We start from the raw sequence: 22,338 nt of genomic DNA, 5'->3' as shown, positions 1-22,338 counted from the left end.
AACAGAAAGCCTACATTCTAAAAACAGCTCACCAAGATTGAGAAACTGGATTAATTTACCTTGAAATTATTTTCTTCTATCCAGATTTTGTTCAAATATCCTTTGTGCCTCGTCTTTTTTATCTGCAGCTTAGCTGAATGAATGCTGTGCTTTTTGATTCAGATTATTTTGATTGCAAATATCTGGTCTAACAAGTCAAAGTCAACCTGATCACATGAGAATTTGTTTCTTTTGGGGTTTTATATTGTAGTACCTCACTGCAAAACATATACTTTTCTTTTGCAGAGAAGACAGTGGGGGTATGATATCTCATTTTCAAATAGCAGCCTAAAAGAGAGTGATCTTCTTAGGTAGCTATTTTAGAAGGGAACAAATCACCTCCAACAGTGAAGCTCTCTCTCCCCATCTGTTAATGATAGGCCTAGATAAGCAATTTAGTAAGCATGCCCAGATTTTAGAAGACTAAAGCTAGTAAAATGGATTCCTGCTTTGGATTTCAAATGTCAGGAATAAGATGAACAACAACACTGGGACATAGGTCTTGTCTTATTCTGTTTTACAGGAAAGATCCAAACAAAGCTTTAAATTATATGTTTGTAATCATTTTACACAGGAAAAATTGACTTTATCCTGACAGATCTGGATGAAGCGAAAGTTTACTGTATCCAGCACAGAATCATCACCAAACTGTGTTGTTTCCTCAATTTGAACACTGCAGGAAAAGAGCTATTTTGTTATTAAAAATACAAAATTAAAAAAATCCCCCATCTTTTTTTTCCTAAGGAGATGCACTCAGACTTTTAGCCTAGTATTTCTAGTTGACAGCCTGTCACTTTGTGCTCATTAAAACCCTTTGACCAGTCTATTCTGGATACATTAAAACTGTCTGTTCTCCAGACTGCTTTTTACTCTGACTCCCCAGAAAAATGAAGGCATTCTACACTTAGATTTGTTTCCTCCCAAGTTCTTGTTTGAGATATCTTAGAGAAAGCTGAAAATAATTAAAACTAATAGAAGCAAGAATAGAGGCATGAAAATCAACAATGAGATGCCCGCAAGTGCAAAATACCAACGTCAGTTCCTTACCACCAGCACAAGTTGATGACAAAGCAATAGTTTTTTTTTCTACCAAAACCTAAAGTCATCTTTCTGCTGCCTGAATAATCTCTCATCAGTGGATGCTACTATCCCTAAAACTGCCATCATCAATCACTGCACTATGGAGAACAGTGTCCTATTACGGTCTGCCAGACATTCGTCAGTAGGATCATTCTCTGTTCATACAACCTGTAATTATATTGCTGCACAGAGCCTCACTTCTGAAGAACAGAGAGGATGAGGACGGGTATGACACAGTACTCACTTGTCTTCTGTACTCCCAAATAGGGTCATACACCTTCCATCCATTTTCTGGAAAAACTTCTTTGTATTCGAATGCGAAAAGTGGCTGAAAAAAAGAAAATGTGCCATTAAGAGCCCATTCAGTGTCCACTTCCAGGATGCTTAATATCTAAAATAAGAATCCTTGATGGTTCCTTTTTTTTTTTTTTTTTTCCTTCCACTGTATTACTTTTCTTTTAAGGTTTTGTTAAAAAGATCAACGTGTTATCTGTAGGAGGTCATTTCTTCAACAGCATATCTACCACAGTATCCCAGTTTTTCTTGTCTATCACCTAGTACTTCATGGACAAAAGAACTCTGTTGTAAGAGAGAAAGAAAACACTATTTGTGCAAGAACACTCTTAGACATTAAAAACTAGATCCTTCCATGATCATGACCTAGGCAACATGGGTATCCCTGCTTGAAAAGGAAGGTTGAACCAGATGGATCCAGACGTGGTCCCTTCCTATCTAAACCATCCAGTGATTGTATGAATCAATCAGTATTTGAAGCAACAATTGCAGAGTCACAAAATGACTGAACAGATGAATTGCATTCCAGGTTTGGAAGCAGTGCGGTCATCATCAGCTGTAAACCTCTGATGGATGTCACCGTGTTTGGAATATTTTACATCCATGAGGATGATCAGAAAGTTATTCTTCATTAATGAAGTAACCCAGCCCAATGGTAGTAGACTTTTCCTGCTTTCTATACAATTCTGACTGAGTTAACCTTCAGGCAGGTTTAAAACCAGCATTTCATCTTGTTCAACATAAAACACTTCAGCTGAATATTCCACCTGGTAGTTGCAACTCAACAGAACAGTTCACTGCCACTCTGCACCTTTTGGTAACAACACAGGAAGAAAACAAAATAAAACCAAACATACTTACAAGATTATTTGAAACTGGGAAAGCATATTTCATTAAGTTCTCAAATATGGATCGTCTAGTTCTCCCTTCAGGCTTATGAGCAAATCTTAAGTTTCTAATGTCCTAACAAAAAAAAGGAAATTAAACTGTAGGTTTTAAACCATTTTAACATCCAAATGAACCCCAAAAGTCAGCATTCAAAACAAAGTCACATCATGATGTTCTTTACAGTATTGATTTAGTATTGCACATCGATCAGTGCTGTACAGCAGCTCTGTGTTTGGTATGATGGCCCGCTGTAGCCTTCAACAAAGCCTGCCACAAGCACAAGGGAGTAAAAGGTGTGCATGGGCAGTACCTTGCCTCCAAATGAAGCTCCCTACCTGCTAAAAGTCTAGGGGAGAGACTTAGGGACAACTATCTCAGATTGACAGGATTTTGTGAGACAGCTCCTGCTGTGCTCCCAAGCTGAGCTGAGCTAGAACACTACTGGAAGGGACTGCCTCACAAAGCATCTCCATAGAGCTACTGCACGTTGGAAGCTGAAGCCCAGCTAGCTACTTTGCTAGTGCAAAGTAACAAATGCCAGCTCCCTTTAAAACTTGCAACTCAAAGCACTCGGAAGGCTGAGTGAAACTGTGAACTCCTCCACTTTGCATGGCAGCAGTTTCCACAAAGAGGGGTAACCCAGGACATCTTTTCCGTACTCATCTACAAAATTAAATTCAGGAACTAAATAAAGCATCTCTATAGTGCCATGATTTTCCATCAAGCCTACAAACTCAAATATTTGTAGTAAACAGTTTAATAGCCACCAGCAGGAAGTGAACCATCAAGGTCAAGTACATGAAGATGGTACAGAAAGTCAGAGAATAAGGAAAATGACAAAGACTGTCTAACAAGACTGAGATGAAGTGCCAGGTCTCACACAAAATTTCATAATGCATAAGCTCTACGTGTACTAAACTGCTGTGCATTCCCTGGGCCAAATAGGCTGCAATATATATGTATGTTGTGTAGTACCAAGGAATCTATCTTTTAGTCTGTGCCTGAGTTTCCCATCCAGGGAAATAATACAGTTCTTTCTAAACCTCCCTGTGTAAGCAAGTTTGCATATGGGTAACATGGCTGAGGACAAAGAATCCAAAGCAAAACAGGGAACAAATTGGCCTGCCAGCTCAGGCACCCCCAGGATAGCCAGGGAGGATTATGACTACAGTAGGCTGAGGAAGCAGCTGGGTGATTTGGTACAGACTAGATCAACTGTTTGTGACTCAGCATGCCCATAGCTTGAGAGTCTGCTTAGCTTCCTGGTGCCTCAAAATCACAGCAGTGACCAGCACAGCTTGGGACTCATCTTCATGCATCCATCTGCTCTCAAGCAGAAAGTAGCATCTTAAGACCTTCGAGGTTCAGAATCTAGCTCTCCCCAAGTTGCCACTGAAAAAAGCAAAGAGGTTGTGCCTTGGTGAACAGAGGAATATGGACTTTAGGACAATAGATGTTGCCTTTATCTGCTTTGGGGTCTACAATAAGTAAACACTAGGAGGTGAACGAATCATTTCCACTACAGTTTACACTTTCAATGACTCCAACAGCTCCTGAGAGGCACACTTTAAAAATTTACTACCTTGAAAGAAATGCAAGAATAGCCTGAAGGGGAACTGCAGGTTATTCTCCAGTTCCTCACCACAAAGCACAGCAGCAGGTGGACACAAGATAATGACCTTGAGAGAATCATGAACCCCTTTTTTGTTCTTGAAGTGCAATTGCTTTGAAGGCATCTCATACTGCACAATGAGTAGAGCCTTCTTGGGATGTCCTGGTAAGCAATGTGAAAGACTCAAGGATTGTACTACTGTGATACAGACTTAGGTTTCCGCTATGAAAAGAAAAGAGATTACCTAGCACAAAGCCTTAAAAAAGGTTTGGATCTCATCTGTAATGAGTGGAGCTAGAGAGTCCTGCAAGTGAATCAGACATTTTTGAAGTGCATTATATAACACTGACAGGTTTTCCAGAACTTCTTACAATATTATAAAGAAAATCTTTTAAAATATATTTTCCCTTTCTCCCACTGTAAAACATAGAAGTTTACCTTGCATACAATCTCCAGCCCATAGGAATTCTCACCACGACTGGAAGCACCTCCTATTTTCTCCACTCTGTTGATAACACCTAAAGATGCATCTAGGACAAAAGGAGGGTCCTGTAGACAGTTGAAATTTGTGAGTTTAAAAAGGGGAGGGGGGAAAATCCCAGCTCCTGTTCCCTTATGCCTGTATTCCCAAACATACGGCTATCATTCACACACAAGTACACTAAAAACCACAAACCAAAATACACCTAAGTCCTCAAGACTGAACAGCCCACAGAAGCAGATGGTTACAAAGGCTTACCCGTTCCATGCTTTTAAAGTACAGTCTATAATTGGTAACAGTAAGGGTTCCTCTGATGGCTCCAGTGAAGGGACAGATGTAAGTAACATCTTTAGCTTAAAAAAAAAAGAAGAAAGAAAGAAAGAAAGAAAGAGAGAAAGAGAGAGAGAGAGAGAAAGAAAGAGAGAGAGAGAGAGAGAAAGAAAGAAAGAAAGAAAGAAAGAAAGAAAGAAAGAAAGAAAGAAAGAAAGAAAAAGTGAATTTTATGGTTAATTTAGAAGAGTAAAATTATTATAACAAACATACTCAGGGTGTTCTCTCCAGACCATGAAATGAAAACAAGCTTAATCGGGTGTGCTAGCCTAGAACTAACATGCAAGTTTCAGTTCTGTCAAGAAGATAAAAGTTTGGGCATAAATCAAAGTAAAGGCAAGTACAATCACCTGGAATCTCACATTTGCACAGAACACAATTAAAAAGTCAGTATTTAAAGCCAACTATTTACTCTTCCTGTCTCATCAGTAGTAAAGTACCAGAGAACACCGTGTGTGAGAAAAGACAATGCCTGCCTAAATGCATAGTATTGAAACTGACAAATATCTGCACAAAAACAAATGATTGCCAGCAAGCTGTTTTGTGCCATCGAGACCAAGAGAAGACAGTTCTCCTGCACATGGCTTTTAGGATGCTTAGGTCCTCCTTCACACCCTTACACACAGACTCAGACCCAACATGCAGTCCCTGCTAATGGCCCTGACTGAAGTCAGCAGAGCTGCAGTGACTTCCAGCAGCCAAAAATCCATATAGCACCCAATTTCCAGTGATGTTAAACCTTAACCCAGCGATCAAATTACTCTGCAACAATTCAATTATTTCTGAACCTGAGTGACGGTGACTCAAACCATTCCCCTTCGTAAAAGGCCTCAAACGTTTCTCGCTTGTGCCGGCAAAAGGAAAGAGGTGCTGCTGGTTTTCCACAGCAAACACCTCCTCTAACTGCCCTTCTGTTTTATATCAATTAAAAACGCCAACATTCGAGTTGTTCCCCCCCAGCAACACCCATCAGTGACCTGTCACACCTTCTGTCACTGAACAGTGGGCTGGCTGTACTGTGGCGATGCTATTAGCAACTGGTAGCAATATTCCTCAAACACAGACATCCTTTCAGAAGGAGGCCCACAGACTACAGCTGCCAGATCCATGAAATTTGGAAAAGAAAACAAAACCCCCAGCCCATCTTAATAACCGTAGGCCTACAAACCTTAAGGGATCCATTTTGCAAGGGCTGCAGGAAGGCAGTAAGAAAGCTCACCTCCCAGTCAGGTGACAGCTACAATACAAACCAGTGGGAGGTTGCTGAAGTGTCACAGGGACCCAAATATCATCCACCCTTATCCCATAGGTTTCAGTCTGGAAGGAGGGAGGGACACTGCCTTACTCTATGGCACTCATCTCGTCCTCACGTCAGCTCTGCTTCTACAAAGGCATTGTTGACTCTCTAGATACAGATACTGAGAAGAATCTTTAAAAATCAACAGTGGGCAGGCAGCCAGACCCAGCTCTTGTTGCCTTCAGAGCCTCAGCTAGAAAGTTCCAGGGATAAGGGAAGAAGAATGACAAGTCTGGAGCAAAATAAGGAGCAGAGAATTTTTGGTTTAAAATATATACGCTAGCAACCTTACTATTCATTTATATAAAATGAAATGCCTCTATTGTAAGGGCTATTAAACACAAAATGCTTCAGCCCTAATTAAACCATCATTACTGATGATTATTAATCACTTCTATCCAAAGAGTAGATCGACAAGAGCTTAAAAGCAGACTCGTGAAACTCATAATAAGGGTGAGAGCACCCCGCCTGGTTGTTCCACTATAGTTCTCATTATTGAAAAAGCAGTTTCTATATATTCTAAACAAATTAAATATCAAAACTACTAGTAAGAGGAGTGTGTGTGAGTGTGCACACATGTCTGAAAAAGAACAAGAATTCCCAATAAAGGGAAAATGTTTCCCACGTAAGGAATCTTCGGCATAATCTCAAACACTAGTCTTGCCAACTTAAAAGCCACACCACCTCTCACATTTACATTAGTTTGGTTTCCTAAGGAATCACAGAATTATAGAATCACAGAATGGCCAGGGTTGGAAGGGACCTCAAGGATCATCAAGCTCCAACCCCCCTGCCACATGCAGGGCCACCAACCTCCACATTTAATACTAGCCAGGCTGCCCAGGGCCCCATCCAACCCGGCCTTGAACACCTCAAGAGACGAAGCATCCACAACCTCTCTGGGCAGCCTGTTCCAGCACCTCACCACTCTCTCTGTAAAGAACTTCCCCTTGACATCCAACCTAAATCTTCCCTCCCTCAACTTAAAACCATTTCCCCTTGTCCTGCAGTTATCAACCCTTTCAAAGAGTTGATTCCCCTCCTGTTTGTAAAGTCTCTTTAGGTGCTGAAAGGCTGCAATTAGGTCAGCCCGCAGCCTTAATCAATTCTACTTACACTGCACATGTACACATGTATATATATAATGTCCAGTTGTTTGACCTTAGTTCTCACATGTTTCTATGATTTCCGCAAGTGTATAACTGATAAACAGGTTCCTTCAAGGCATTAAATTCCTCTACTGTTTGTGCAAATGTGGATACCAGGTATGAAAGAGGTTGTACTAGAGCTGCTACCAAGGGAAAGTCTAATATGCTCAGTCTCACTCTGCACTCTGAAATCCTCATGGCCTTACAGACTCATGTGACTGCTGGGTTATTTACCAACAGATAAAACACTGTTAATGCTGATCACCAGGAACCCTTCAAAATACAGTCTTGCTAAAACAACCTACACGGTCTCAAGACATCAGCAATTTGCTATTGTTGGTCTTAGACCACCAAAGTATTTTGCTCTATGGATATTCTATTTGGTCAAGCAAATAGGAAGAAATGTACTCTTTGCTTACCCATGTCTTTAATGGTTTCTCCTGGCAGCAAAGGTGGTTCTTCCATTTCTGCCAATTTATTAGTCTCTCGTAGGACCTACATGAAAGCAGTAGAAAAATAAATTGATAATATTTTCATAAAGTGAGAAGTCTACCCCTATCTCCAACAAGTCAACAACATAAAGAACAAGAAATATTCAAAGATCCTGAGGTACTGTCTCAGCCTCCGAAAGGTCAACACAAAGCATATGAGACTGTGGCTCAGTCCTGCAACCTCTGAGCATGCCACTGGGCCATGCAGAAGCGTTGAGGCGAGGATGCTTGTATTGGAGAAGCAGCTCAAGCAGGCTGTGCCCCAGCAGCACACCAGGCAGCTCCTTTGCATACTCCAATCTTCTCCTCAACTCATACATAATTACAGGCCAAACTCTCTGCCCACAGTTAAGCATAACCAAAGGGGTAGGTTAGAATGATCAACTACGACCACAATGCTATCAACTATGAAGTAGAGCAATTGCTTGCTTACACTAAGGAAAGTGATGAAAGATGTCTTATCACATCAATATTGTCATCAATGAGGGTCCAACAATGGCAGAGATACACATTTGGCTCAGTGGTAATAATCTCTTTAAAATGTCACATTTTTATATAGGAGGTATAGGTTAGCTTTTTTCTGCTGTCTGCTGAACAACTCCTCTTCCACTTTCCCTTGGAATGAAACTTACTTTGCACAGATATAACAGTATTTACACAAGGGCTTTCACTGGAACTGCACAGTGTAAGGAGGTGGATATTTTCAGAAAGCACATCTATAACTACAGAAGCATAACAAATCCAACAACTCCAAGTGCAAAGTATTGCACCTGGGTCAAAGCAACATCTACTACCAATATAAACCAGATGAAGAAAGGATTGAGCACAGCCCTACCGAAAAAGACTTGGGGGTACTGGTAGACGGCAAGCTGAACATGAGCCAGCACGGTGCCCTCGCAGTCCAGAAAGCCAACCCTACCCTGGCCTCCATCAAAAGCAAACACAGCCAGCAGGGCTAGGGAGGTGATCTTGCCCCTCTACTTTGCACTGGTGCAGCATCACCTGGAATACTGCATCCAGATGTGGAGTCCTCTCTACAGCAGAGACATGGAGCTGTTGGAGCACGTCCAGAGGAGGGCCATAAAAATGCTCCAAGGAGTGGAACACCTCTCCTATGAGGACAGGCTGAGAAGCTGGGGCTGTTCAGCCTGGAGAAGAGAAGGTTCCAAGATGACCTGAGAGTGGCCTTTCAGTATTTAAAGGGAAGCTACAGGGGGCAGACTCTTTAGCAAGGTCTGTTGTGACAGAACAAGGGGAAATGGTTTCAAGCTTCAAGAGCATAGATTTATGTTACATATAAGAAAAAAGTCTTTTACAGGGAGGGTGTGAGGTACTGGAAAACGTTGCCCAGAGAGGTGATGGATGCCCCACCCCTTGAAACTTTCAAGGCGAGGCTGGATGAGGCCCCAGGCAACCTGATCTAGATGTGGATGTCCCTGTTCTCAGCACAGGAGTTGGACAAGATGACATCAAAAGGTCCCTTCCAACTCTAAGGATTCTAGGATTTTGACATGATGCCTAAACTTCCTTCTTATGGCAGCCATAGACAGGAAGAGCAAGCATAAGCAACTAAGATTAAGGCTAAGTCTACATGGCCAAATGCAGATGGATCTGTATCATAATGCCCATGGCCTGAACTGGCTAAATTACCTTAATCAGCAGCACCTGATTGCTCAGTCCAATAGCACAGAGAAGAACAGGTAAGTCAGTCCAGACTCTGCCTCATGCTGTAGCAACCACAAGACTCTGGGTTTTATGCCAGCATCCTTCCTAGTGGAGACAGGCAGAGAGTGCTTATGTCTGCTCACAAAAATGTGCAGACTTGGCCAAAATGCTTTCTTTATCTTAATGTGAGGAAGGAAAAAGAATTGGCTTAATTTAATATCAGGAAATCCCTGCAAAGAAAATTGAAAGATATGGCCTAAAGTGGCCCTTACAGCCTGACACATGTGTGGTCAACTTTAATGTAGGATCAAGCCAAAGGGAGATCCTCAGGGATGAAAAATTCTCTCAACTACACAAAGAAATGAAAACAAAAACTGAAGAAATCCCATGCCACAATAAAAGCACGTTCCAGCATTTTCACACAACAGATTGATGTATAGATGAAAAGATTGCTAAGATCAAAGCCTTCTTGAGAACGAGATGTACATTTCAAAAAATGCATTCAAATGACTAAAACTTGCAATAGTAAAAAAGAAAAAGCAAGTGTGGTCCTAGCTTCCTAATAGGAATCTCCCAAATGGGAAAATAAAGGAGTGTGCCAACCTGGGGCAGTTCTTACCTGGGAAGCAGCCAGTACAGCTGGGACTGATGTGAATGGGGTTGATGAAGGGAGGTCAGCACTGACAGTGAGGTACTTGCAAGAGAGCTTCTCCCCCACATCAGCAGTACCACTAAAAGCAGTGGTACTCTGTAGTATAACTAGCAGAAATCTATGCTAGGGACTTCTTGTCAGCACAGCTGTGCTGGCCAAAGATCACACACCCATCAAAACCCTGATTGACGGCCTCCTCAGAAAAGCCTGTGATGTAGACCCAGTCTCAACTCCTCTGTGTCAATTTTTGCGCTTGAATAACAACTTTGAAATTAGCAGGATAACATCTGGATTATGCCAAATGAGATGGAGGCTTCTAGCTAATTAGTCCTTAAGTGGTGGTCGTCTTTGCTGCCTTTTATCTTGGAAGGACGTAAGTGAAAAATACACACTGTGTTCAGGACAGGATACACAACTTCTTCTGGAAGGTTTGTATCCAAACGGGCAGCAGCTGCTCCTGGATCACTGGGGCCAGCAGCTGGACTCACTGCTCTCCTGCAGATGTCGGCGGGAGAACATCCAGCAGTAAACGTTTGGACGACTGGGTTGTATCTTAAGCCAAAATAAATATGAGGTAAGGTATACAGAAAGCATTCAGCAGGACAAAGAGCTGCTGTGGTCATTAGGTGGGCAGTGCTCAGGTGGGTTTTAAACACTGCACTGAAAGCAGGAGATGGATGAAGAGGAAAGCAGGAGGCAAGACTAAGATCTCCCTGTCCACACCATTCTGCGAAAGTTGAAAGCCGTTTTTGGTTTTAAAACTGGCTCTTCTAAGTGTAATAAAATCCAGCTGCTCACTCATACTCTTTGAAATGTGGAGTCCCCAGGGTCAGAAGCAGGGATTAACAAATCCAAATCTGAGTTCAGCTCAACACAGGGCAGTGGACAGATGAACAGATGACCTCCTGCAAGCATAGCACTTAAAGGAAGTAAAAACAAAAGGCAGAAGCCATTGATCCCACCTTCCCTCCCTTTTTTTTTTTTTTTTGGTACGATTAAGGACTAAACTATTATTTTGACCATCCTCTAGCTGACCTCAGCCATGTGACCTAACTTGGGTCTTCCCGATGACTGCAGTCAGTGCTTACACATCACCTATGAATAACACTACCCTTCCCAAGAGACTGTGACAGACAGGGTCAAAAAGCCCAGCCCAAATGCTTCTCCAGTGCGCTAGACCTTACAGCTCTAGACCTTGAATGAGCCTCCTAGATGGAATGTGAACACTTGAAACCCATCCTGGCAGAAACCCAGAAATGAACAGTAGGCATTTTGCTGAAATCCACCTCCATCAATGTCTCCTTAAAATTGATTTGGGTATATGCAATCTTTGTGCAGCTGACAATGCAAGCAGCGGGCACAGGAGGAGACATCTGGGGCAGTGCTAAAGGTCAGCATATTACAGGAGAGAAGAAAAGTGGGTGGATAAGGAAAGAGAAGTTTTGGAAACAGAGCTAGGGGAGAGACTGGGAGGGGACAACGAAGTGGTCGTGTGCAGCTCTGGGAGGACACCATTTTTTATAAGAATCTTCTGCCCTTTATATGATTAAGGAGATGATATGAAAGGCTCCATATCTTGATTTCCTACCCCCAACAATGGTTCATCAAACTGTCAGAAAAACCTTTTTATGTACTTAAGCCTATTTTCAAGACTCTAAAAATAAGAGTTTTGGACCTTAAAGAAAATATAAATGTAACCCTCTGCACATTCTTGCAAAACAGAACTAAGGGCCACAATGAGGCAAGGAAGCAGACAGGAGAGCTTAGAGACACAGCTGCAGCAGCCCTGCTGCAGAAGAGCAAAGGGTCCGAGGCCAGAGAGGCAGGCTGGCTACCAATGCAACTTAAGCACTTAGACATATCTGTAATTGAAATGTGTCACTTCTTTGAGACTCAGTTTTTTAAAGCATTCAGGGTAACAAAAACAAAGAGTGCTTTGAGATCTACAGTGGAGATTGCAGGCAGAGCTGGGCAGAATCAGTGCTACTTAGGAACAGGCGTGCTTTGTCATGAAGCCACACACTGACTCTATGTGTCACAAGGTTCTGTAGGGAAGCTGCGTTAGCAGGACTAGATGATCTCCACAAGTCCCTTCCAATCCCTATGATTCTGTAAGAAACAAATACAAGCACTGAAAATCTGTAGACTAGCTTGCATTGCCTTTGAGCTTAACAATCTCCTCAGTATCCTTTCCCTACAAAAATGTTATGCTTGGAAACTGTCTCTGGCAGAAAGAAAAACTTAATTACACACCAGAACAACCTTTATTTTTGTCTTCTACTGAGTAGCATACTCTACCCATCACATCGATCAGCAGCTCTCCAGGATAGCGAACACGCACCTCAGCACCTAAGCAATTCCTGCCGCAGCTCAGGGAGGGTGTGAGGACTTCATGCCACCACCTACCTGTGTTCTCCATTCCAGCAGCGACTTGGCAGAACAAACCCACACCTGCTACATTTAACAACTGCTTCTCGAACTCCAGGATCCATCTTGTGTTAGCTCATCCCACTTGCCCACAGCTGAAAGTGCAGAAGTCCTTTACATCCTCCCACTTACAGTGCCCAAAGCAAGAAAAACCTTAATTGCCAATACAATCTCCAGATCTCACCAACAAAGTGATCCTCTCTTTTGTTGACATGGACAGAGTCAGGAGAAGAGCTTGAGATCATGCTAACGAGTTCCTTGCCTCATCACTCATCTCTTTGTGATTCATTTCTGCCAAGCCTCCCCAGCCCTGTGATTGCACTGCCTCTGAACACAGCAGCCAGCATGCTGCTCCAAAAAAATCCCTTTCCTGATTCATGCCCCGGCAAAACTCACGCATGCAGCTAATCAGCCAGCCCAGGAAGTATCAAGGTAATCTCGTACCATAAATCCAACCACAGGGTCTCAAAGGTCTGAGCATCGCTGGACACTGTTCAGGACATGATACATGAGAGGGTGTTCCTAACTCTGTATTGAGGGTTTTCTTTTGCCTGTGAACAAAACAACTGATACGTTTTCCTCTTGCACTTCCTGCAGGCTTCTACCTACCAGCTGAGTTGCATAGCCAGGATCACAACAGACATCCTGCTCTGGCTGACGTTGAGCCAGGATTACCTCCTACCAGCAAACCTGCCATCATTGTGGCTCATGTCATTGCTCTCATATTTAGCTCAGTCAAAATGTCTGGGTTAGACTAATGGTTTCTTCAATGCATATTTTTCTGTAACTTAGGCTGTTTTGAAAGGACTGGCTTGGGGTGTGACTACACAAGCAATCAAAAGGCCTAATGACAGGGTGGGGGAGGGAGTGCAGCTAGGCCTTGACAGGGCCTCGAGCAGCCTGACCTCATAGAAGGCATCCCTGCCTGTGGCACGGCGCTGGGCAAGGCAAGATCCCTTCCAATCCAAATCACCCTATGATTCAGCAGCATTAGCCCTGGACACTAACATGCTTCCATGTAGCAGACCACAAGTCTTGGGACACAAAGAGATGCTAAGAGAGCATCTGAGGCCTCTCTCAGTCATTTTTTATTTATTCCCTTCTACTTTCTCCTGAGGACTTGAGTCCTGAAACCCGAACACAGACACAAAAAGAGGTTTTTGACTTTATGCAGTGTTAGAGGAAACTACAGGTTCATGTCACCAAATGGCTGTTTTGGCCCAATTCCGCATAGATTCTTCTATTCTGAAACAACCAAAATTAACAAAATAATATGTTCTAGACGAAATTAAAATGTAGTCTTTTGTGATTTTTTTTCCAAGTTAATTTCTCCTTGGCAACCTCCTACACACTCCAAATGATTTTGCACATTTTGAACAGATTCGTGATGCACAAAGCCACAGTGCTGGTGCGAGACACGCTGACACTGTGACCACCTTGCTCCTACATTATTGCCTTCCCCCTAACCACGTCTGCTCTGCCTATTCAAAAGCCAAAGCTTGGAGCTGCTCCTGTTCCAACAACATACAGTTCTGTGCTGTTTCCTATAACAGGAAATGGCTCTCTTAACTGATCCCTTGACATAAACATATATAACTTGTACATAGAGACAAACATTACACACACACTCATAAAAAGATGCATTTGCATCTGCAGCCCTTGAACTCACAGGTTTGGCATGTTCGTCTTGTGCCTGCACGCTGGTCAGCAGCAACAGGCAGGATATAACCAGATGGGACAGGAATTTATGTTTGAGCAAAAGAATACACACACAGAAGTAGTAGATTTAAAAAATAAGTAGTTTTCAAATTATCGATGAGCATAGTAGATTAGAAATTTAATAGCCAAGTGAAAAGTTTTATCTCCTACATGAATACATTTGTCTGATACTTCTAATTTTAATGGACTACCTGAGAACAGTTATCAAATCTAAGCCTTCCTTTCAGTTTGTTGTTGGTTTTTTAAATGCTTTTCTTTCTAGGGCTGCCACATGAGTAAGTGCCCTTCTGAATCAGTAGTCGTGCAATTCTGCAGGTAAAATGGCTGGCAATCTGCAGGAATATCTATTTCATCTATACCCACAGATCTGTGTCTCAGTTAGTAACTATAGCACTCTGTACAGCCAGTAGAAAAAAAAGACGACCTAGGAGGTTATCTTCAGGGTGATGGCCTTTCTTCATAGTAACAGCAGAGCGTGAAGGTAAATAAATCTAACACAGACACCTGCACCTGGTAGGGAAAACCCAACTCTAGTGTCTCACTGTGCCAAGTGCAGCAGTGCCCAATCTGGATACCCCAGTTTGACGGAGTAGTCGAACTACCTTCTTGAGAGAAGTCCAAACTTACTGTGTGCAGAGAGGCAGCAAGAGGTGAGCCTCCTCAGACCCAAAATTGCATGAATGTCAGTAAAACAGGCATGACTCCGAAGCTCATAGAACACAGATTATTAGCTGAGTTAACAGAAACAGCTTTTGGGTTAGGGCTGGCTCTTTTCTCATGTCTCAGAGAACCACAGAAGGGAAGTCAGTCTTTCTGCAAAAGTTCAGCCATAGGATTCTTTTTGCATTCTTTTTTTTTTTTTTTTTTTTAGTCTTCTTTGTAAATCAAAGCAGTATAAAGTAGTAAATCATAGAAACCTTTTCAAGTGTCTTCTGGTTGTCTCAGACCATGCTCATCTACCACTCCCCCTAAATTGCCATCCCCCGTCCCTTTCTTCTTCCATGGTTCTTGCCATGTATGTCAATCAACAAGGGACAGAGCCACCGTGGTACATGAATCAGGGTATATCATTACCCTAACAATAGCGTGAAAACCCCTGAAATAAAAAAGATACAAATAACTCCTTCCAGTCACCTCAGAAAGTACATGGAGTCCTAATTCTGTCTAGCTGATGTTAACAAAAGCTGCAGAACTTACACAGATATGCACAAAAGACTCACACGCTTATCTTGGATAATTTTTCATTGGTGCATTGATTTTCACTCTAAGTGAAACATTTTGTACAACATAGAAAGGGCAAATTTTGAGGGCACACTTTTTTTCTAGCATTTTGCTGCCAAAATGCTTCTGTCCTTCTGTTTTCCTAATGCTCAATTAGGAGAGCAGTAAAACAGTAGCACTGCTTACATGATAAATACTCCTCTAGACTGCAAATATTGTACTTTGGAGAGATTTTCAGCTGCCATTTAAGGCTATTTTAAGTGCACTTTGAAAAGATTTATGTACTACACATCCTACTGGAAATGTAATAGAACATAAATTGAGCAAGTAAATGGACTCAGTTGATTATTTTTGAATCAGTAAGAATACCATCACAGAAAGAACAACAGTATCTCTGCATGACTGAAGCACAGGGACTTTTCTGAGGATTATGACCAGATGCAGTGGAAAATTAGACATTCAGACCAGCAAGACCTTAATTATTAGGAAATGCTTTGTGTCTTATCCTTTTGGGAGAGAAGAAGTTGAAAAAGGGAAAAAAAAGAAGACCATGGGCTCATAGAGCATTCCAGAATAGAACACAGAGAATCAAACATACTGTTAGAGACCACATCAAACTTATTGAGCTGCTAAGAGAACAAATGAGTAAAGAAGGCTTCCTAGCTTGTTTAAAAAAACAACACAAGAGGAATTTAAGTTATCAATAAAATGTTCTGTCAACAGACTAAGACATTACTCCAGAAGACAATAATCACATTTAACACATGCTATAACTGAATTTTCAACTGTGTTCCTAATCCAAAAGAACAAATTGCAAATTGTTATCCAGACCTACCGTGTATGTTTTCAGAAAGCATAAAAAGGCTCGAGAAATCCACTTGCTTACTTCCCACTGCCTTAAAAAAATCTTTAAACAGAAACTGAAGGCTAGTGTTTTTAAAATAATAATAATAATACAGTCAGCAGGGTAAGAGAGGGACTCCCCTGGAGGAGGAAGTAGCCACTCTGCAGAATTTTCCTGGGGCTTTCTGCTTTGTTTTCTCCACGATGAACCTCTGCACTCAGACTCAAGCCTCTAGTGATGAAGAAGTCTCTTTGGGCTGGCGAGACTCGTAGGCCCTTGCCTTCTAAGGCAAAGCTTAGAAGCTCAAAGGAAAACATTGTTGAGGGCCACTCGTTCCATCACGGCTGGCTTGTCTCTTCAAGTTCGTATGGCTTGGTGCCTCGAGACAATTCTCTTATTGGGCTCCAGCAGAAAGTCATCATTGACTCAACACAGCAACAGTCCCTGGCACAGAAGGTTGCTGATATTATCTATTCAGACAAGTCCAACATTTTTTAATGCAGAACCTTCCTCACTGCCAAGGGTTCTTGAAAGACAACAGTTCTGTTCTCCACTGGCTGCTCAAAATCTTTGGAAAGCACATCAGGCTTACTCCCTCCTTTTTTGGTTTTTACTCTATTTCGTTTAACAAACAGCTGATAAGGGAAAACAGATTACATTTTTTCAAGGAAAGCCTTAAACTAATTCAGTGAGATTCATAGCATCAGTTTGAAGAAATAACAGAAAAAGGCTCTGACAACCAGGAGTTATACATTCTGCCAACCAAAATAAGTTACAGACAAAAGTGTCTCTGTTACCAAGAATTTCAATTAGGAAACTATTGTTATGTCAAATAAGGAATTGAGGTATAAATAATTATATATTTACAGTCAATAAACAAGCACACCGAGGAGAAGGATGATGCTTTGTTCAGTACAAAAACATACACAGAAAAATCAAATCTTGGCAAGTGCCTCATGAAGTCTCGTATCTGACTGCTCCTTTTAAATACCATGCTTGTTCATTCCTGTCAGATTCCTGCTTCATATACAAAACTATAAGAATATGAATAACTCTTACCCAGTTTTAATCAGCAAAAGGAGAACTCTTGCACTTTGTAGCTAGGAGAAATATGGCAGTTGGTTAGGAAGAGCTGAAAATGTTACTGAGTAACATCTGAAGGCCATTTGCTTTTTCTTCTTATTTTCAATTCCTAATAGAAGGCAATAATAAATGCTTCCAGAGATTTCCTTCACTACACATTACTTCATACTCAAACATTCAGGTACATCTATAAAATAAAAATTAGCAGTGATTGCTGTCTTTGCTCTCTTTTAACTAGAAGAGCACTTAGGGAGTATTATTTCTGTGTAAAGGAGACAGAGAACTGACTGCATCTGGCTTTTCTTCCCTATCTCATTTGCATGAAATCAATATTTTGCAATCCAGAGCTTGGCTACTCTGCTTCTGCTTCCTTGAAAGGGGGAGGTGCAGAAAAGGCCTTACTACAGAGAGGTGGGGAGGGACAAGACTTTCCAGTTTAAAATGAAAAATAATTGTAATTCTCATGAAATATGTAGTATTTACAGTCCTAGAAAGTGGAGTTCTGGAAAAACAAGTTAATGGCAGGGGCTAAATTCCAGCCACTCACTGGACTATCCTGGAATGACCATGGTTACTGACAAGAGCGTTATTCATGCTCCAGAACCTTTGTGCCTTTGTTCATCCACAGCTTAATGCTCCAGCAAAGAAAGGAAACTCATTTCCCACAGACGCACACACGCAATTAGCCAAAAATCAGAGTTTCAACACAGAATTGTTCTCCATAAGATTTTCCTGCTTCTCGGATATTTTAAGTCCCTCTGCTTGATCCCTTCGACAGTGTGAAGTTTCAATCATTCTTGGATTTGGCTCTGAGCTCAGCCACGCATGCAAAGGGGCTGCGGGAACACTACATTCATATACACAGCAAGATTTCTTTCTGCCCATGAAGCTTCCACTCCTGGACATCCACAGCAATGCAAGGTGTGCTCTGAGTCAGATTATAACAGACTCCAAAGTGATGACAGTGAGAAACACACATAGTCAGGTCTTCACAGACTGACAGTAAAAAGATGTACTGTTTATTTTATTTCACTGCTGTTTGCATCTAGCCAAGTCTTTTGTGACCACAGGTCAATTATCTTCGCCATCTGGTGGCTTAGGCAACATGGTCTGTAATTTAATATAGTCACAGTCCAGTGCACTGGGAAGAACAGCTCACATCACAGGAGACATCTTCACATTTCCTATAAGTTACTCTTCTTACAGGCAGTCCCACGCAAAGAGTCGAGGGCCAGTCTGAAACAGGAGAGTTTATCCCCACACATCTGCTTGCAAAGGATGGGACAGAATGGCAGGGTCTTGGACAACCCAGAAGGTGCTTAGGTAGAGGCTTTTCCATGATTTAGTGCTTCAAAGCTAGCATCATTCACTAAGCAAAAGGTCCCTTAAAAGCAAAAGTAAAAACACAGCTAACATGAATGCTTAAAGCTTAAGAAGTTATGCCTCTCTCTAAACCCAGCTCTTATTGAACATGTGTTACACATAACCAAAGCCTGACACTTCCTGCATTGGCAAGGAGATAGCAGTGGAAAAGCTCACTGAGGCTAGTTTTAGTGATTTACAGCAAAGGATGGGGGAAAAAAAGATCACATCTTTCTTCAATATGTTTTTCTACTAACATGCATGCTCTACATAAAGCCAGTCTAAGATATTTTGCATTAAAGCTGGAATAAAGTAACACAAAGGTGGCAAAGTCAGTAACTGGCATTTTGGTTAATCTTGCCCAACACGGCCTGAGAGACAGGATTTACTTGAATTTTAAAGCTTTACATCTGGACAAGTTATTCTGAACTGTCTTCATAACTGGAGGAGACACAGACAGTTTTCAAATGAGACAAAACTATACCTAAAGGAGCAAAGCTAAACTCTCTTTGCAACATCCTATAGCAAGAGCTTCTATAGCTTAGCTACATGATGTTCTCACCTAGCGAGGACATTTCCTTAAAGCCAAGATAAATCACATTGTAAACAATGTCTTTCTTTCCATTGACTACAAAGAAATTGTGGTTGACTAGCTTGAATGCAGACTAGCTCAAAAGAATTTAATTCTGGATACCTATTGAAGACAAGAAGGGCATCCATTTACTATCTTGGAAGAAAACTACTTCATATATCTTCTGTCATGCATCAGCTATGTATCTTAGAAAACAAACCACAAAGGCTTGCCTAAGTCTTCAACAAAGCACGCAATGGATGACAAATGAACGTTATGCAAGCAATTGTGTGTTCCTTTCCTTTCCTAACCTTCGAGTCTCGGGCACGCCACGATAATGTTCTTGTATCGTATCTATAAGCCCATTGCAAAACCACTGATTCCTCTTACACTTACAAAAGGAGAAAATTACTACTGTGGATGGAGCAAACAATCACAGAGAAGGGGACGTGCTTACACAATGTTTTGCTGGATCGCAGAGGAATATCAGGAATTGTGAATCTCAACGTCACCCTCAAAGAGAAGAATAGCTCTGTGGTACCAAACAGCAATGGTAAAAACAAAGATTAGAACTACTTTTTCTGACGGCTTTGCAACTAAGCAGGTGACATATCTGTTTGCCATGCTGGAGGCTTGCTAACAGATCTTCCTCTGTCCACAGAACAGACGAGAAGCAACAAAAAGCCAATATTATGAATTTCTAAATTCTGGGTCAGGCTGTTACTGTACCAGTAACAAAACTAAGCACAATCAACCTTTAACCTTCAGGCAAAGGTATCATTCATAAGGAAGTGCGACAGCAGGCTCCGCTGACCTCATGCATTTCTTTCCATCTGGGGATGGAAGGGATCCAACCCTTTTATGAGGTTTATTCCAAAGCTTTGAATACGGTATGAATATGGTAAACTTCAGGCATTACTGTATAAATCAACAGCCAACTCAAAATGAAAGTCCCAAATGATAAAAGCTAGAGTGTTAGCAACAAAGCTTAAGAGAAGCACAATAAACTGCACAGGCTGATGTGCCCATAGGCATAGGAGAAAACAACATCTATAAGACTTATGAGCAAGAAATCCACTGTACTTTAATAATCACCACGTTTCCAGATCTGTAAGACACACTTACATACCTTTGGCAATGTTGGCTCTAGGGTGTTTTTAAAATCTCATTCCAATTTACAGAGTATCTATGAATTTCCAGCTCATTTTCACTTCCAATTACTGCTACTCAATTGTGTTTTTGCCTGATCTATAACTTATGTTAAAACATATGGTGGTGTATTTGCTAAAAATTCTCTGAAAAACTGCATTCCCCAGATCAATTCTAAACAGCTTCAGACCTGTGATCAGAAAGGGATGGGACAGTAGGGGAATAGAACCTAACAGTGGTTAGGGACACTTGGTGGGTGGAGGGTGGCATTCTTTTAGTTTTTACTTTTTGTAAAGCCAACTGAAGCAGCCAACATTTATTTAGAGACAGTTTATGAAGTGAAAATTCCAGAGATTGTAATGGAAAGACAATTTAATCTTAGCTCCAGTTACTGAAGTGCTCAATATACATCTGAAAAAAAAACAAAAACAAAAAAAAAAACGAAAAATAAAAACAATAAGACTTCATAAAAGTTATTATGAAATACTTTGGAGAAACATTTAGGAAAAATACTGCACATGCATTTAGTAGGAATCCCCAGTGGTTGTCTCATTTACCTCATTACACACATGCATGCACACACACTGAGTGTTAATTGCACTCCAAAAGAAATCTGCAGGCACAGACTGCAAGAAATGATATGGGTCCTTCCCCTCATTCCCTTCCCCTGATGAACGCCTACTTTTCTTCTAAAAATTCCCCACAGAAGAAGAGACTGCTAATTGTAGCTATCACAAAGTGTTTTTCCATCACCACAGAAATGTAATTCCTAAATTTGAGTTGATGCACACGCAGAGGCAGGGACCGAGCTGATGTAGGAGTGATGACGGATCACTGCAATTCATTCTAGAGGGGAAAATTTAAATACACATCAAGAGCATAATCCCACAATTGGCAGATCCACTTCAAAATCTTGAAATGCTTATTTTCAGCCTCTTAAAGCTAACTGATGCAAGCCCTTCCTGTGAGAACATCGTGTAGCCCAGGCACTTGTCTCGCATACAACAGAGCTAGCACAAAACGTGTTGCTGTATCCATTAATGGTACAGCATCATCTGCAGTATCAAAAGGCTGAAAGAAAAGTGTAAGAGCAATCAGAACCTTGAAAAACTTTTCACTGCACTGGCTTAAAAAAAAAACCAAAAAACTGTGAAACTTTCAGAGGACAGAGATATTAATTCAGAAAAAATTGGACAAAGAGAGATGAACCCAGAGAGAGTGTGTTCGTTCTCCATGAGAGCTGAAAGAAACTGGTTTTGCTGATCACCACAAAATAAATCTCCCATTCCCAGCTCATCTCACTGAGGAGCAAACACCAGGCCCCAGGAATGAGCCCACAAGCACTGACATTGATCTTAGGCTATGGGACTGCATCCATTTTTGGTATTGTGGCAATACCAAAATAAGAGGCTGCCCACTGGAAGGGGAACTTCTTTGCCAGCTGCAAACCAAAAGGAGACAAACAGTTATTGCTTGAATTCCTGTAGGAGGGAGAAAGGTAGTTTGTACTAATGGAAATGCCACTTTTCACACTGTACTTCCCTACAAGCAGGACCATGGGAATCAATGCTCTGCAGGCCTGCATAGCATCGACAAGCAGCCACCGAATATAAATGCAAGATCCAGCTTTGTGCTTCCATCCGACTGCATCGCAGCCACTCACAGCACCTCAGCAGCAGCAAGCTGTAAGGGGAGCACAGGAGGTGATGCTGGTGCTGCACAGCAGTGGTGATGCAGGTTAACAGGAGAAAGCATTCTGCTAGCAGAAGCATGTGCTCACACTTGGCTTCAAGCACCTTTATTCTAGAAAAATGGTTCTCTGCTTTCATCACCTCTCCTTAAACACTATTCTAAAATGAAAGGGGAACAGTATTTCTTCGAACCACAGCAGAAATTTAGGTTAGTTTTTTTTTTTTTTAAAGGGTAAGCTGTGAAGAAATCATCCTGCAAATTATGAGAACCGTGGCACAGCAAGGAAGGAGGGA

At 41.5% G+C, this 22,338-nt stretch overlaps 1 protein-coding gene across 12 annotated transcripts in view; it reads right to left on the bottom strand.

Annotated features, from left to right (window-relative positions):
* The window catches only part of MTMR2 (myotubularin related protein 2), a 61,304-nt gene that overhangs the window by 16,366 nt on the left and 22,600 nt on the right, over positions 1-22,338 (bottom strand). For 4 of the 12 annotated variants that reach the window (XM_085216332.1, XM_085216339.1, XM_085216333.1 and 1 more), the window contains 5 exons: positions 7,589-7,664; positions 4,653-4,747; positions 4,352-4,462; positions 2,275-2,376; positions 1,364-1,447 (listed from right to left, as the gene is read on the bottom strand). In XM_085216332.1, coding sequence (XP_085072458.1) covers positions 1,364-1,447; positions 2,275-2,376; positions 4,352-4,462; positions 4,653-4,747; positions 7,589-7,664 — 468 coding nt within the window. Of the gene's footprint in view, positions 1-1,363; positions 1,448-2,274; positions 2,377-4,351; positions 4,463-4,652; positions 4,748-7,588; positions 7,665-16,179; positions 17,117-17,247; positions 18,168-22,338 lie in introns of those variants that run through there. The other 8 variants (XM_085216335.1, XM_003203502.5, XM_085216336.1 and 5 more) reach the window with 8 other exon arrangements.

Source organism: Meleagris gallopavo, chromosome 1 (genome assembly GCF_905368555.1).
Source record: "Meleagris gallopavo chromosome 1, MGAL_WU_HG_1.1, whole genome shotgun sequence".
Taxonomy (NCBI): domain Eukaryota; kingdom Metazoa; phylum Chordata; class Aves; order Galliformes; family Phasianidae; genus Meleagris; species Meleagris gallopavo.
This window is presented reverse-complemented; position numbering and strand designations above follow the sequence as displayed.